The sequence below is a fragment of the Pongo abelii genome, chromosome 10 (genome assembly GCF_028885655.2).
Source record: "Pongo abelii isolate AG06213 chromosome 10, NHGRI_mPonAbe1-v2.0_pri, whole genome shotgun sequence".
Classification (NCBI taxonomy): Eukaryota; Metazoa; Chordata; class Mammalia; order Primates; family Hominidae; genus Pongo; species Pongo abelii.
In genome coordinates, this window is record NC_071995.2 from 16,135,761 (window position 1) to 16,153,580 (window position 17,820).

Here is a 17,820-nt window from a genome sequence, read left to right on the forward strand (position 1 = left end):
AAATAAATATGAAGAATTTTAAAAATGAGCAGTCCTCATGAAATATGGGATTATGTAAGATGACTAAATGTATGAATTATTGGCATTCCTGAGAGAGAAGGAAAAAAGCAAACAACCTGGAAAATATAGTTGAAAGAATAATTAAAGTAACATGCCTAATCTAGCTAGGAAGATAGATGTCCAGATACAAGACATTCAGAGAATACCTGTGAGATACTATACAAAACAAATATCAGGCCATGTAGACTACAAATCACGCAGTCACCAGATTGAGCAAGGTCAACGCTAAAGAAAAAATCTTAAAGACTGCTAGAGGAAAAAGGACAGATCATGTACAAAGAGAACCCCATCCGGCTAATAGAGGACTTATCACCAGAAACCTTACAAGCCAGGAGAGACTGGGGGCCTATTTTCAGCATTCTTAAAGAAAAGAAATTCCAACCAAGAATTCTATATCTCAACAAACTAAGGTTTATAAGTGAAAGAGAAATAAAATATTTTCCAGACAAGCAAGTCCTAAGGGAATTCATTACCACTAGACCAGCCTTAAGAGAGATCCTTAAGGGAGTTCTAAACATGGAAATGAAAGAACGATGCCTGCAACCGCAAAAACACACTTAAGTACATAGCCTGCAGACCATATAAAGCAACTACACAATAGAAACTACAAAGCAACCAGCTAACAACTTCATGGTAGGATCAAAACCTCACTTATCAATATTAAGCTTAAATGTTAATGGTCTCAATGCATGACTTAAAAGACACAGAGCTGCAAGGTTGTTAAAAATACAAGACTCACTTCTTCTCCAAGAAAACACCAAATAGCAGATGACGCTGGTGCAGCGAGGGGGCCCGGAAGCCCTGGGGGCCCTGGGACGGGGAACCACTGTGGCTTTCGTGGAGGTTTTGGCAGTGGCATCTGGATTGTGGTCACAGCCATGGACAGAGCTGGGGCTGAGGCCACGGAGCTCACTGAGGCAAGGCCGAGGATGAGTGGATGCCCATCACCAAGCTGGGCCTCCTGGTCAAGGACATGAAGATCAAGTCCCTGGAGGAAATCTACCTCTTCTCCCTGCCCATCAAAGAATCTGATATCATTGACTTTTTCTTGGGGGCCTGTCTCAAGGACAAGGATTTGAAGATTATGATGGTGCAGAAGCAGATCCACATCAGCCAGCACACCAAGTTCAAGGCATTTGTTGCCATTGGGGACTACAATAGCCACGTAGTTCTGGGTGTTAAGTGCCCCAAGGAGGTGGCCACTGCCATCTGCGGGGCCATCATCCTGGCCAAGCTCGCCATTGTCCCCTTGTGCAGAGGCTACAGGGGGAACAATATCGGCAAACCCCACACTGTCCCGTGCAAGGTGACAGACTGCTGCAGCTCTGTGCTGGAGCACCTCATCCCTGAGTCCAGGAACACTGGCATCATCTCAGCCCCTGTGCCCAAGAAGCTGCTCATGATGGCTGGTATCAATGACTGCTACACCTTAGCCAGGGGCTGCACTGCCACCCTGGGCAACTTTTCCAAGGCCACCTTTGATGCCGTCTCTAAGACCTACAGCTACCTGACCCCCAACCTCTGGAAGGAGACTGTATTCACTAAGTCTCCCTATCAGGAATTCACTGACCACTTCTTCAAGACCCACACCAGAGTCTCCATGCAGAGGACTGAGGATCCAGCTGTGGCTACAACATAGGATTTTTATACAAGAAAAATAAAGTGAATTAAGCCTGAAAAAAAAATACAAGACTCATCAGTCTGCTGTGTTCATCAAACCCATCTTACATGTAAAGACACCCATAGGCTCAAAGTACAGGGTTGGAGAAAGATCTACCATGCAAACAGAGAAGAAATAAAAGCAGTGGTCACAGCCCAGGTGCTATGGCTCACACCTCTAATCCCAGCACTTTGGGAGGCCAAGGCAGGCAGATCGCTCAGGCCCAAGATTTCAAAACAAGCCTGGACAACATAGGAAGGCCCCATCCTTTAAATAAAAAACAAAAAAGCAAGGGTCACTATTCTTCTATCTGATAAAACATACTTTAAGCCAACAACAGTAAAAAAAAGACAAAGAAGGGCATTATGTAATGATAAAGGGTTCAATTCAACAAGAAGTCTTGACTCTCATAAATATGTATGCATCAACTTTGGAGCAACCAGATTTATAAGCCTACTAAAAGACTTAGACAGCCACACAATAATGGTAAGGGTCTTCAACCCCCAACTGACAGCACTAGACAGGTCATGAAGGCAGCAAACTAACAAAGAAACTCTGAACTTAAACTCAACACTTGACCAACTCGACCTAATGAAGGTCTACAAAACACTTAACCCACAAACCACAGAGTATGCATTCTTCTCATCTGCGCAGGGAACATACTCCAAGATTGACCACATGCTCTACCATAAAGCAAGTCTCAATGAAATCAATATCAAATCAACCATACTCACAAACCACGATAGAATAAAAATAGAAATCAATACCAAGAAAATCTCTTAAAACTACACAATTACATGGAAATTAAATAACTGGATCCTGAATGACTTTTGGGTAAACAATGAAATCAAGGCAGAAATTTAAAAATTCTTTGAAATAAATGAAAACAGAGACACAACATACCAAAATCTCTGGGATTCAGCAAAAGTAGTATTAAGAGGGAAGTTTATAGTGCTAAATGCCTACCTCAAAGTGTTAGAAAGATCTCAAATTAACGATCTAATATCACATCTAGAGGAACTAGAAAAACAAGAACAAACTAACCCCAAAGTTCTCAGAATAAAAGAAAGAACTAAAATTAGGGCAGATATTGAGAATAAAATTGAGACCCAAAAATTCATACAAAGTATCAACAAAACTAAAAGTTGGTTCTTTGAAAGGATAATCAAGATCAATACACTAGATTAACAAAGAAAAGAAGAGAGAAGATCCAAATAAGCACAATCAGAAATGACAAAGAATGACATTACAACTGATCCCACCAAAATACAGAAAATCCTTGGAGACCATTATGAACCTCTCTACACACAAAAACTAGAAAATCTAGAGGAAATGATAAATTCTGGGAAACACACAATTTCCCAAGATTGAATCAAGAAGAAATTGAAACATTGAACAGACCAATATCAAGTTCTGAAATTGAATCAGTAATAAAATAAAAACTACCAACCAATAAAAGCCCCAGACCAGATGGATTTACAGCCAAATTCTACCAGATGTACAAAAAGCTGGTACCAATTTTACTGCAACTATTTCAAAAAATCAAGAAGGGAGTCCCTTCTAACACATTCTACAAAGCCAGCATCAGACCAGTATCAAAACCTGGCAAAGACACAATGAAAAAAATAAAATTACAGGCCAATATTCCTGATGAACATAGATGCAAAAATCTTCAACAAAATGCTAGCAAACTGAATTCAGAAACACATCAAAAAGCTAATTCACCATGATCAAGTAGGCTTCATTCCTGGAATGCAAGGTTGATTCAGTGTACGCAAATCAACAAATGTGACTCACAATATAAAGAATTAAAAACAAAAACAATATGATCATCTCAGACACAGGGAAAGCTTTTGATAAAATCCAACAACTTTTTGTGATAAAAACCCTCAACAAACTAGGCATCAAAGGAACATACTTCAAAATAATAAAAGCAATCTAAGACAAATCCACAGTCAGCATCATACTGAATGGGCAAAAATTGGAAGCATTCCCCTTGAGAAATGCAACAAAACAAGGATGCCCACTCTCACCACTCCTATTCAACATAGTACTGGAATTGGTAGCCAGAGCAATCAGGCAAGAGAAAGAAATAAAAGGCAACCAAATAGGAAAAGAAGTCAAACTATCTCTCTTCATGGACAATATGATTCTATACATTGACAACCCTGAAGACTCCACCAAAAGCCTGTTGGAACTGATAAATGACTTCAGTGAAGTTTCAGGATACAAAATCAATGTACAAAAATTAGTAGCAGTTTTATACATCAATAACATTCAAGCTGAGGGCCAAAACAAAAATGCAATCCCATTTACAATAGCCACACACATAAAAAAAATACCTGGAAGTACATCTAAACAAAAGAAGAACTACAAAACCCTGCAAAAAGAAATCAGATGACACACACAAATGAAAAAACATTCCATGCTCATAGATTAGAAGAATCAATATCATTAAATTGGCCATGCTGCCCAAAGCAATCTATACTTTTAATACTACTCCTATCAAGCTATGAACATCATTTTTCACAGAGCTAGAAAAAAAACTATTCTAAAATTTATACAGACCAAAAAAGAGCCCAAATAGTCTAAGCAATCCTAAGAAGAAAGAACAAAGCCAGAGGCATCACATTACACAACTTCAAACTACACTATATGCTACAGTACCAAAGCAGCATGGTACTTTTACAAAAAGAGACACGTAGACCAATGGAACAGAATAGAGAACCCATAAATAAAGCCTATGCCATCTGATGTGTAGAACACCTAAAGCCATCTGATCTTTGACAAAGTTGATAAAAATAAGCAACGGGGAAAGAATTGCCTATTCAGCAATAAATAGGACTGGGATAGCTTTCCAGCCATATGCAGAAGAATGAAACTGGATCCCACATATGAAAATTAACTGTATACAAAAATTAACTGAAAATTGATTAAAAATTTAAACATAAGACTTCAAACTATAAGAATTCTAGAAGAAAACTTAGGAAACACCAATCTGGACATCGGCCTGGGGAAAGTATTGATGACTAAATTCTCAAAAGCAATTTTAACAAAAACAAAAAATGACAAGTGGACCTAATTAAACTAAAGAGCTTCTGCACACTGAAAGAAACTATCAACAGAGTAAACAGACAACCTAGAGAAAGGGAGAAAATGTTCACAAACTGCATCTGACAAAGGTCTAATATCTAGAATTCATATGAAACTTAAACAATTGAACAAGCAAAAAACAAATAATCCCGTTAAAAATAGGCAAAATACATGAACAGACACGTCTCAAAAGAAGACACACAAGAAACATGAAAAGATGCTCATCATCACTAATCATCAGAGAAACACAAAACAAAACCACAATGAGACAGCATCTCACACCAGTCAGAACAGCTGTGACTAAAACATCAGAAAACAACAGATGTTGGCGAGGCTGTGGAGAAAAAGGAATGCTCCTACACTGTTGGTGGGAATGTAAATCAGCTCAGCCAATATGGGAAGTAGTTTTGAGATTTCTCAAAGAAGTTAAAACGGAAGTGTCATTTGATCATGCAGTCTCATTAATGAGTATATATCAAAAAAAAAAAAACCGTTCTAGCAAAAAGACACATGTACTCACATGTTCATCACAGCACTATTTGTGATAACAAAATCAAGGAATCAACCTAGGGGCCTATCAGTGGTGGAATGGATAAAGAAAATATGGCACATATAGACCATGGAATACTATGCAGCCATCGAAGAGAACAAAATTATGTCCTTTGCTGCAACATAGATGCAGCTGAAGACCATTATCCTAAGCAAATTAACACAGGAACAGAAAACCAAGTCCTGACTATTCTCACTTATAAGTGGCAGATAAACATCCAGTACTTACGGACATAAAGATGGCAACAATAGACAATGGAGACTACTCAAGGGGAGAGGCAGAGAGTGGGGCAAGAGTTGAAAAACTGTCGGGTACTGTGATTAATACCTAGGTGATGGGATCATTTGTATCCCAAACCTCAGCATCACACAATATATCCAGATAACAAACCTGTGTATGTACCCCCAAATAAAAACTAAAAATTGAAAAAGAAAAAAAAAGTTTTAAAGGCAAATCCTCCATTGATATACTTACTTTGTTACATATAACACCATAGACAATTTATTCCCCTCCCCCGCCCAAATTTGTTTGCCGAAACGTAATCCCCAATGTGACAATATTTGAAGGTAAAGCCTGCAGGAGGTGATTTGTTCCCTTATAAAGGAGGCCCCAGAGAGATCCCCCTCCCCTCCCACCATGTGATGACACAGCAAAATGATGAGCATCTATAAACCACCATGCACCAAATCTAATAGTGCCTTGATCTTTGACTTCCCTGCTCCCAGAGCTGTGAAAAATAAATTTCTGTTGTTTATCAGCTATCTAGTCCATGTTTCTTTTTTTTTATAGCTGGCTGAACAAACTATAATAGATGACTTATAAATAGTTTTCAGACTGGCCTTGTTCCACAGACCGGTCTTTGAATAGTAATGACTAAAAAAATTAGGACTTTTTGTCTCTCAATGGGTTCTATAATTAGCAACCACAATAACATTTCAAGTACCCAAAAAATGTCATATAATGCAATCACTTAAAATGAATATAAGCAAAAAATATTTACTGATGTGCTGAGTTTTTTCCATACATTAATGGGAAAAAGCATATTAGAAAACAATATGATCCCACTTTTATTAAAGAACAACAGCAGGTTTAAAGAGTCAGAAAGTGTAACAGTGGTTACTTCTGGGTAATGGACTTATAAGGATTTTTTTCCTTTGTTGTTAATGTTTTATTAGCTATATATGCTAATTTTGTACAGTGGTCATATATTTCTTTTATGTAAATATTAGGACTCATTGAAATGGATTACTATTTTAAAATTTATTATTCATTCAATATTTTTATATTTCAATCTAGGGTCTGTTACTGAGTCCCTATGTGCTTTTATAAATGGCTGGATAGGCATCTCTGTAAATAAAGTACATAGCCTTAGAGCCTGAAACAATCTAAGTGCACAGGAAACATTTATGGTTATGGTAAGAAAATGAAAGGAGTGAAGTTCTTTGGTTCTTATTTTTAAAGCATTAGGTGTCAAAAATTTATCTGGTTGAGTATCATCAATTTCATCTGGCCTAACCTAATGATAAGTGGAGTTACAGCTCAGTAAAATGTTCTGTCCCACTTTGAGTTAACAATAAATCATGTGCTTACACTAAATGGTAGATAATCATTACTTTTATTTATTTTATAAAAATGTAGTTTGGTATCTCCATTTAGAAAAAAAAATTACTTCATTAAAATGAATCAACTTAAATTGACATGGGCTTGTTACTCTAAATTTCTACTTGATTTCCTTATTGTAAATTATCTTCAATAAATTAATCCTTATCTCCCTAGGCCAGGTCTTTGACATGTCTGGAACAAAACTCAGCCAAATATTAAAATGGGAGGACAGAAACAGTTCAACTGAAACATATTAGCAAAATCTAAGTTAGATGAATTTATGCTTTTTAGGATGCAGAGCACTCATGAAACTGACATTTGTAAAGCAGCATTTGTAGCATATTGATTAAAAATATTCAATATATGGATTTTTTTAAACAGTGAATCACTCATTACTCTAATGCCTTGTTAATATGGTGTCAATCTATTCAGAACAATGCATAATAGCAGTGCACTTTCTCAGCATGTTATTCTATTGTTGAATTTGAAAAAACAACAACAACAACAAATAATCTCAAGCCTTTTCCTTAAATTTTGGGGGTTTGTTTTTCAAATTATACGGGTTTTGTGGTACTAGAAGTTCAAATTTTACTAATGTAAACTACATTTCTCTAACTAAAGAATAACGGTCAATGTAAAGAAAATTATTATTATAGAAGAAATTGAATCAGAAAAACACCTTTCAAACCTCCTAATTCTCTGCCCTGTCCACCAAAGAGATGGAAGGCAAGGAGGTCACCACAAGACACTCAGAGCAGCATTTGCTGCAGCAACTAAAATAATGGGAGACTCATTCCGTTCTTCCTTATTTACCTGGAAATATAAGTAGGAAAAGATATTTTATTTTATTAATTAAAATATTTTATTCTAATATTTGCTAGGGACAGGAAGATAGAATAGGGAGGAAGGCAAATATATGATGCCTGATGGATTCTTTGGAATAAAATTCCATAGGGAATGTTCCTAGTATTAGGAAAAATCATTTTTAACATACAGTAAGCAAGTTACTTGGGATGTCACAAGTAGGATAGAAGTCATATGAAAGTTGTAATAGAAGTCCTGTTTTCTTAGGGTAAATAAATACAAGTAGGAAAAGATATTAATTTTATTTTATTTATTAATTAAAATATTTTATTTATATAAAATAAAAGTAGGAAAAGATACCCTCAAAATCCATCTCACTGTGCCAGCAGGAAGCCGTTGAGGAAAAGTCTACCCTCAGTAGGGAAGCTTGGAAAGAGTTGACCAAGTTGCAATCCTCCCAAGAAAGTAACACCTGCAGAGAGCACACATTACTCATATTTGGGATACTCATGACATGTCATCTAGCCTCCTCCTCCCTGCATGTTAGCACACAGTAGGCACACTCACTTTCCAGTGACTTCTTGGTGTTTTGCTTACTGAAGCCTACATTCAGCATATGAATCATCTAGCCCTCCGCAAAGGGCTGCCTGGGAAGAATAAGGTTTTAGAGAACCAGCCCTATGGATTGATCATTGTTTCTGACCACACAACTATTATGACAAATGAAATAGAATAACAACAAACGGCTATGATTTTTGTCTTTGTGGATGGATTTCATGGGGCGGTGGCAGTAGAAAGTATAAATGACATAAAAGAAAGAATATTAAGCTCCAAAATTGTGCTTGAGTAAATCTGGAATAAAAAACTGCAGCAGGATCTTATTGCTCAATTCCAGCCCCTTTGCAGAGAATAAAAAGGCAAAACAAGGCGGGTGAAAAGCAAGGAATTTGCCACCTTAGCTTTGAATACTATTTCATTTATGAGCTTAACTGTTTCCCCACCAGCCTTCACTAACTTCACTTGACCTCCATCGGAAAGATGGAGAAGGTTTTGACGGGCAAGGCAGCACTGACAACATTAGATGCAGGATTGAAAAAGAAAACCAGCCCACAATGTAATGAATTACTAAATTTAAAGGCAGCTGATGAATTCCTGGGCAAGCATGATAGATGCATTCAAACATAGATGATTGAATTTGCCACAATCCTATGCCTCATAGCTGTGACTTTTCACCAAAAAGCAAATTTTTAAGAGCCAAATTTGCCATCTGTGTGAGTGGGTTGCGTCTTATAGTCTTTGAACAAAAAGGACAATTATAGGTACATTGAGTTCCTGGTTCTTTGGAAAGTAATGGTTTCATTCTGTGCATATTGATGGTGAAATTCATCAGGTTCATTTCCAAAAAGAAAAATCCCCTGTATGAGGGAAATTGTGGATTTCATGTCAGTCTTCTTGGGAAATATTTATTTTATTTTGAAATATAATTCCAGTTGATCTGCCTAGCAGAAACAAGTGAAATTGCTTCTGTTATCATTGAGATAGAGTGATTTCCATTTTCAAATATTCCAAATGGCATTTACTTGTGGTAACTGTAATAATAGAGTAATACATTTGCAGCAGTATGATAGCAATATAGAACTACTCTGAAACACATGCTGTATATCTCATTTCTTTAGCCTATAAGATATTGAAATGCCGAACATTACATACATATGTAATTCTCCTACTTACCACATTCCAGGTAACTTGCTTACACTATATGTTAAAAATGATTTTTTCCTAATACTAGGAACTTTCCCTATGGAATCTTATTCAAAAGAATCCACCCGGCATTATATATTTGCCTTTTTCTCTATTCTATCTTCCTGTTCCTAGAAAAAAAAAAAAAAAGCACTGATTGAGAAGGAAGTGCGGTAAGGAACAGAAAATAGCATTATCTGCCTGCACTTATAGAAAGGCCTTGCACTGTAAGTATTCATCAGACATTTGTTGGATGTTTTCCATAATCACCTCATACCTGTGAGAATGGCTATTACCAAAATGTCAAGAGAAAACAAGTGTGCACAAGGTTGTAGAGAAAAGAGAACCCTTGCACACTGTTGATGGGAGTGTAAATTGCTACAGCCATAGGGAAAAACAGTATGGAGGTCTCTCAAAAAATTTTTAAAAAGACTACCATATAATCCAGCAATCTTTTACGTGGGTATATACCCAAAGGAAATGAAATAAGCAGCTCCAAGAGATGTCAGCTTTTCCGTGTTCATTGCAGCATTATTCACAATAGCCAAGACATGAAAACAATCTAAGTTTCTGTTGACTGAAAAATTGATTAAAATAATTAGGGTACTATGTATATATACAATGGAACATTATTCATCCTTAAATAACAACACGGATGAACCCGGAGAACAAGACATTATGCTAAGTGAAATAAGCCAGACACAGAAGGACAAATACTATATGGACTTACTTGTACGTGGAATCTGAAAAAAAAGGTGAATACATATAGAATATTGATAAAATAAAAACTTAGGCAGAATTAAATTTAAAGTTTAATTTAGCAACGAACGAGTCACAAATCGGGCAGCCCCCAGAATCACAGCAGATTCACAGAGACTCCAGCACAGCCACACAGTGAAAGAAGATTTATAGACAAAAAAAAGGAAGTGACATACAGAAATCAGCAGTGAGGTACAGAAACAACTAGATTGGTTACAGGTTGGCATTTGCCTTATGTGAACAGTTTGAACACCTAGCAGTCTATGAGTGGCTGAAGTATGGCCACTGGGATTGGCCAAGACTCAGTTATTGTTACAGGTGCGTACTCCTAAGCTTGGTTTTCAGTTTTGTCTGACTTTTAAGCTAGGTTACAGTTCATCCATATGGACTCATATATAGAAGTATGGAGTCCTTCTCAGACCATACGTAGTTTGCTTTAACAATATAATGGTGCATACCATGGGCAGGGAAGAGGAGGAAATGAGGAGACATAGGTCAAAGGGAGCAAACTTGCAGTTATATAGGATGAACAGACCAAGAGATCTACTGTACAGTAAGAGGACTATCATTAATAACATTGTATTGCAATACTGAAAATTTCCTGAGAGTAGATGTTCTTACTGAAAATTTACTGAGAGTAGATGCTCTTACTATAGAAATAAAAATATGGAAAGTGATGGATATGTTAAGTTACTTACCTATAGTAATCATTTCATTATGGCTATGTATAGCAAAACCTCATGTTATACACCTTACATTTATACAATGAAAATAGTATTGTACCAATGTTAATTTCTTAGTTTTGGCAAATGCACCATGGTAATCTAAGATGTTACAGCAGGGCAAATTGAGTAAAAAATACACAGGAACTCTCTGTGCTATCTTTGCTACTCTTCTGTAAGTCTAAAATTACTCTAAAATAAAATGGTTCTGTACTTAGTACTATCTGCCCCTAACAAACTTTTGTCATCATTTTCACTGCCCCAGAGGATCAGACTAAGTCACCTCCAAGGCTCCTTTTAATTTTAAATTGAGAATTTATGATTCAAGTAAGGATCACTTCCTGTGTGAAACGTTCTTTTATTTATCCAGCTAAATACAATCTTGGTTTAGTTCCCTTCTCTTTTACTTGTAATGCTCTCTATGTTATACATCTATGTCCATGTCTTACGGCTCCTATTATATTTGCTAGTTCTCTAAGCAATGCTGCATTTTTAACTTGATATTTCCTACAACCCTAAGGCAGTGGCCTGCATTCAGGAAATTCCCTCTAAAATTGAATGAATTACAAAAGCAACATTCCTGCCAATAAAAAGGTTTTGTACTATGAGGAATTTACCAGTTTTTCCTCTCCTGAATATTAAAGACCCTCTGCCAGAAGTAGCTTAAGGAAATGACTCTTTCCCAGTCTCTATTCAGATCCTTTCTACTTTTGGTTTCTAGCCCTTCATCCTGTGTTGGCCAAAATGATTTGACTACTTTATAGAAACCTGTAGTTATACCAAGAACACAATTTTTAAGCCTTTCCATCCATAATTGTTTTATTTAATTCTTAAAGTTTAGGCCAGGCATGGTGTCTCATGCCTGTAATCCTAGCACTTTGGGAGGCCAAGGCAGGCAGATCATCTGGGCTCAGGATTTCAAGACCTGCCTAGGCAATGTGGTGAAACTCCATCTCTACAAAAAGTACAAAAATTAGGTGGGTGTGTAATGTGTGCCAATAGTCCCAGCAACTTGGGAGGCTGGGGTGGGAGGATTGCTTGAGCCTGAGAGGTCAAGGCCATAGTGAGCCATGATCGCACCACTGCACTCTAGCCTGAGTAACAGAGTTACATGCTGTCTCAAAAAAAATTTTTTTTAAATAAAAAAACTACCAAGCCAGTACTACAAGAACTGCTGAAAGGAGCTCTAAATCTTGAAACAAATACTCAAAATACATCAAAACAGAACCACCTCAAAGCATAAATCTCACAGGACCTATAAAACAACAATAAAGAAAAAAGGTATTCAGGCAACAAATAGCACAATGCATAGAATGGTACCTCCCATCTCAATACTAACATTGAATGTAAACAGCTTAAATGCTCCACTTAAAAGACACAGAATGGCAGAATGGATAAGAATTCACCAACCAAGTTGCTGCTGCCTTCAAGAGACTCACCTAACACATAAGGACTCCCATAAACTTAAGGTAAAGGGGTGGAAAAAGACATTCCATGCAAATGGACACAAAAAGCAAGCAGGAGTAGCTATTCTTATATAAGACAAAGCAAACTTTAAAGCAACAATGTTAAAAAAAAATAAAGAGAAACATTATATAATGATAAAAGGCCTTGTTCCACAGGAAAGTATCACAATCCTATATATATATATATATATATGTGTGTGTGTGTGTGTGTATATATATATATATATATATATATATATATATATATACCTAACACTGCATATATATGCATATATATATATATAGGCACCTAACACTGGAGCTCCCAAATTTATAAAACAATTGCTACTAGACCTAAGAAATGAGACAGACAGCAACACAGTAATGGTGGGAGACTTCAATATTCCACTGACAGCCCTTGACAGGTCATTAAGACAGAATGTCAACAAAGAAACAATGGATTTAAACTATACCCTAGAACAAATGGACTTAACAAATATTTACAGAACATTCTCCCCATCAACCACAGAATATGCATTCTACTCATCAGCACATGGAACATTCTCTGAGATAGACCAAATGATAGGCCACAAAACAAGTCTTAATAAATTTAAGAAAATTGAAATTATACCAAGCACTCTCTCAGACCGCAGTGGAATAAAATTGGAAATCAACTCCAAAAGGAACCTTCAAAACCATGCAAATACATGGAAATTAAATAACCTGCTCCTGAATGATCATTGGGTCAACAATGAAATCAAGCAAAATTAAAAAATTATTTGAACTGAACAATAATAGTGACACAACCTATCAAAATCTCTGGGATACAGCAAAAGCTGTGCTGAGAGAAAACTTCATAGCCTTGAACGCCTACATCAAAGAGTCTGAAAGAGCACAAATAGACAATCTAAGGTCACACCTCAAGGAACTAGAGAAACAAGAACAAACCAAACTCAAACCTAGCAGAAGAAAGGAAATAACTAAGATAAGAGTAGAACTGAATGAAATTGAAACAAAAAAGTATGCAAAAGATAAATGAAACAAAAAGCTGGTTCTTTGAAAGGATAAATAAAACTGATAGACCATTAGTGAGATTAACCAAGAAAAGAAGAGAGAAGATCCAAATAAGCTCAATTAGAAATGAAAAAGGAGATACTACAACTGACACCACAGAAATACAAAAGATCATGCAAGGTTACTATGAACACCTTTATGTGCATAAATTAGAAAACCTGGAGGAGATGGATAAATTCCTGGAAGTATACAACCCTTCTAGCTTAAAGCTGGAAGAATTAGAAACCCTGAACAGGTCAATAACAAGCAGTGAGATTGAAATGGTACGAAAAAAATACCAACAACAAAGCCAGTACTAGATGGATTTACAGGTGAATTCTATCAGTCATTCAAAGAAGAATTGGTACCAATCCTGTTGGCACTATTCCACAAAATAGAGAAAGAGGAAATCCTCCCTAAATCATTCTATGAAGCCAGCATCACCCTAATACCAAAACTGGGAAAGGACATAACAGAAAACAAGAAAACTACAGACCAGTATCACTAATGAACATAGATGCAAAAAGTCCTTAACAAAATACTAGCTAACTGAATACAACAGCATATCAAAAACATAATTCACCATGATCAAATGGGTTTCATTCCATGGCATGGATGCAGGGATGGTTTAACATATACAAGTCAATAAATGTTTTACACTACATAAGCAGAATTAAAAACAAAAAAAATCTTAAAGTCTAGGCTTTCTGCCTTTACTACACAGAGTCGATCAACTCCATCTGCTACTTTTTCTAGCTCTAAATCTGATTCACAATCATTACAACCCAGGAAACATAACAGGTGCAACACTCTTTTCCGATTCTTTAATAGATTGTTTTCATTTGGAAAAAAAAATCTCATTTATTTGTCTGATATGGAAGCAGTTTCATGAATTTTCCAGATCTGAGTGAGAAAAAGAATATTTAAGTCAAGATTACCCATACAATTTTGAAACACACATTCCTTTTTTTTCTTGGTAGAAGAATAAGATTTCAAATTTTGTTTTCAAAAACCCGTCATAGAAAATAATGTTTGTTTTCTGTATGCCTAGCAAGGAGAAAATCTAGATCCAGATTTAGAAAATCTGGACCGGCTAATTTTTGTATTTTTAGTAGAGATGGCATTTCACCATGTTGGCCAGGCTGGTCTCAAACTCATGACCTCACTTAGGTGATCCACTCTCCTCGGCCTTCCAAAATTCTGGGATTACAGGTGTCAGCCACCACACCTACAGCACGGGTGACAGAGTGAGAGTCAGTCTCAAAAAAAAAAAAAAGAAAAGAAAATCTGGACCATAGTCTGACATACTTCATAATTGCCTGGAGAATTTATGAATTTATATTGAGTCTAAACAGTGAGGCCTTAGACAGTGATTCAGTTTCCTCAGTGCTAGTAATAAAATTCAATTGCTTATGACAAACACAGAAGATAACTTTAGCAGATAATATAACATAGCAGATAACTAAGTGAACAAACACTTTTCTATAGCAAGCATAATCTAACAAATGCTACCTTGTTTTTTATTGTGTAAGAACACTTAACATGAGATCTACCCTCTTAAAAAGTTAAGTGTATATTTGTTTTGTTAACTATAGGCACAATGTTAAACAGCAGACCTCAAAAACTTATGATCTTGCATAACTGAAACTTTATAGCCTTTAAAATAGGAACTCTTCATTTTCTCTTCCCCCCAGCCTCTGATAACCACCATTCTGCTCTCTGCTTCTGTGTTTGACTGTTTTAGATACCTCAGATAAGGGGAATCATGCAATATTTGTCCTTCTATGACTGGCTTATTTCACTTAGCAAAATATCTTCAAGTTTCATTCATGTAGTTGCATATGGTAAGATTTCCTCCTTTGAAGGCTGAATAATATCCCATTATATACGTATACCACATTTTCTTCATTTATTCATCCATCAGTGAACATTTCATTGTTTCCACATCTTGGCTATTGTGAATAATGCTGCAGTGGACAAGAGAGTGCAAATATTTCTTCAAGATCCTGATTTCAATAATTTTGGATAAATACCTAGAAATGAGATTGCTGGATCACATGCTATTTCTATTTTTAATTGTGTAGGTACCTCCACATAGTTTTTCATAGATGCAGCACCATTTTTCATTCCTAACAACAGGGTAAAAAGGTTCCAATTTCTCCACATCCCCACCAAACTATTATCTTTTATGCCATCCCAACAGCTGTGAGATGATAAGCCACTGTGGACTTGATTTGCATTGCCCTCATTGTAAGTGATGTTGAGCAATTTTTCATAAGGTTTGTTGGCCACGTGTATGTCTTCTTTAGAAAAAAATGTCTATCTAAGGACTTTCCCATTTTTTAATCTGGTTATTTCTAGCACTTTTGCTAATTAAGTTGAAAGAGTTCCTTATATATTTTGGTTGTTAACCCCTTATGAGATACATGGTTTGCAAATATTCTCTTCCATTACATAGATCATCTTCTCACTATAATTGTTTCCTTTGCTGTGCAGAAACTTTTTAGTTTGATATAGTCTGTTGTCTATGTTCGCTTGTGTTGCCTATGTTTTTGGTGTCATATCCAACAAATCACTACCACAACCAGCGTCATGAAGCTTTTCTCCTATACGTTCTTCTAGGAGTTTTACAATTTTATGTCTCGTGTTTAAGTCTTCAATACATTTTGAAATAATTTTTATGTGGGGAAAGATAAGGGTCCAATTTCATTGTTCTGCATGCAGATACACAGTTATCTCAACACCATTGGTTGAAGAGACTCTCATTTTCCCATTGTGTGTAGTCTTGGCATCCACGTCTAGGATCAATAAAACATATATGCTCGTGTTAACTTCTATGCTATCTATTCTCTTCCATTGGTCTATATGTCTCTATGCTAGTTGAATTTTGATTACTGTAACTTTGTAATATATTTTCAAATCAGGAAGTGTGATGCCTCCAGCTTTGTTCTTTTTCAAGATTGCTTTGGCTATTCAGAATCCTATGTGGTTCCGTATTAATTTTAGAATTGTTTTATTTTTCTATATCAGCCTGCCTTCAGATATCAACGCTTCCTTCTGTCAGAGAATATTTTCACATCCTGTTCTCTGGAGCCTGGAATGCTCTCCTCCTCTCTTTTCACTGCCACCATCATACCACTTATACCTGCTTAACTGCTATCCATCAGATCTCTGCTGAAAAGTAATTCCTTAGAATGTTTTTCACTAACACTGTGCACCTCACCCCTGCCCGCCGCCCCCACCCCCACACACACACGCAATACCTGAAATCTCTGCCTACCTAAGGCAGGTTTTTCCTGAGTTTTTTCTCAATGGTATAACATGCCATTGGGACTTTGATAGAAAGTATGCTAAATTTGCAGATTGCACAATAAGAAGTAAGGACATTTGAACAATATTAAGTCTTCCAGTCCATGTACACAGGACGCCTTTCCAATTGTTTGTGTCTTTTTCTTTCATTAATGTTTTGTAGTTTTTAGTACAAGTCATTTACCACTATAATTAAGTATATTCCTAAGTATTTTATTCTTTTTAATGTTATTGTAAATGGGACTGTTTCTTAATTTCCTTTTCAGATATTAAAAATGATTCATTATTAATATTTAGAAATGCAGCTGATTTTGTATGTTGATTTTGTATCCTGTGACTTTGCTGAACTCATTTGTTACTTCTAACAGTGTTTTTTGGTGGAAACTTTAGGGTTTTCTATATATCAGGTAATGTCATCTGCAAACAGGGACAATTTCATTTCCTCTTTTTCAGTTTGAATGCCTTGTGTTTCTTTTTCTTAACTAATTGCTCTGGCTAGGACTTCCAGAGGAGAAGTACCTAATGTAGATGACAGGTTGATGGGTGCAGCAAACCACTATGGTACGTGTATACCTATGTAACAAACCTGCATGTTCTGCACATGTACCCCAGAACTTAAAGCATAATTTAAAAGGAAGGGTGGTAAAAGTGGGCATCTTTGTCTTGTTCTAGATTTTAGAGAAAAAACTTTCCATTTTCAGCATTGAGTATAATGTTAACTTTGAGCATTTCATGTATGTTCTTTATTATATTGAGTTACTTTCCTTCTATTCCCAACTTGTTTAGAATTTTTGTCATAAAAGGGTGTTGAATTTTACCAAATTTCTTTTCTGCATTTATTGAGATGATCATGTAGTTTTTACCCTTTATTCTATTAATGTGGTATATCACATTAGTTGATTTTCATATGTTGAATCATCTTTGCATCCCAGGGATAAATCTCACTTGGTCATGGTGTCTGATCCTTTCAATACGCTGTTGTATTTGGTTGGCTAGTATTTTGTTGAGGATTTTTGCATCTAT

The 17,820-nt window shown here is 36.1% G+C and overlaps 2 protein-coding genes across 3 annotated transcripts in view; both read left to right on the plus strand.

Annotated features, from left to right (window-relative positions):
- Nucleotides 1-17,820, plus strand: part of PTPRO (protein tyrosine phosphatase receptor type O) — a 285,274-nt gene that overhangs the window by 117,556 nt on the left and 149,898 nt on the right. The window lies entirely within an intron of this gene.
- Nucleotides 829-4,292, plus strand: LOC134759461 (small ribosomal subunit protein uS5-like). Its single transcript, XM_063711966.1, has 2 exons — nt 829-888; nt 983-4,292. The coding sequence occupies exons 1-2, from the start codon at nt 829-831 to the stop codon at nt 1,697-1,699; spliced, it is 777 nt and encodes a 258-aa protein (XP_063568036.1). The 3' UTR covers nt 1,700-4,292.

Excerpts from the sequence above, each read along its gene's own strand:
- LOC134759461 (XM_063711966.1), top strand. The coding sequence starts at position 829 with ATGACGCTGGTGCAGCGAGGGGGCCCGGAAGCCCTGGGGGCCCTGGGA. Across the intron at positions 889-982 it reads CCCTGGGACGGGGAACCACT|GCCGAGGATGAGTGGATGCC; the intron begins GTGGCTTTCGTG and ends CACTGAGGCAAG.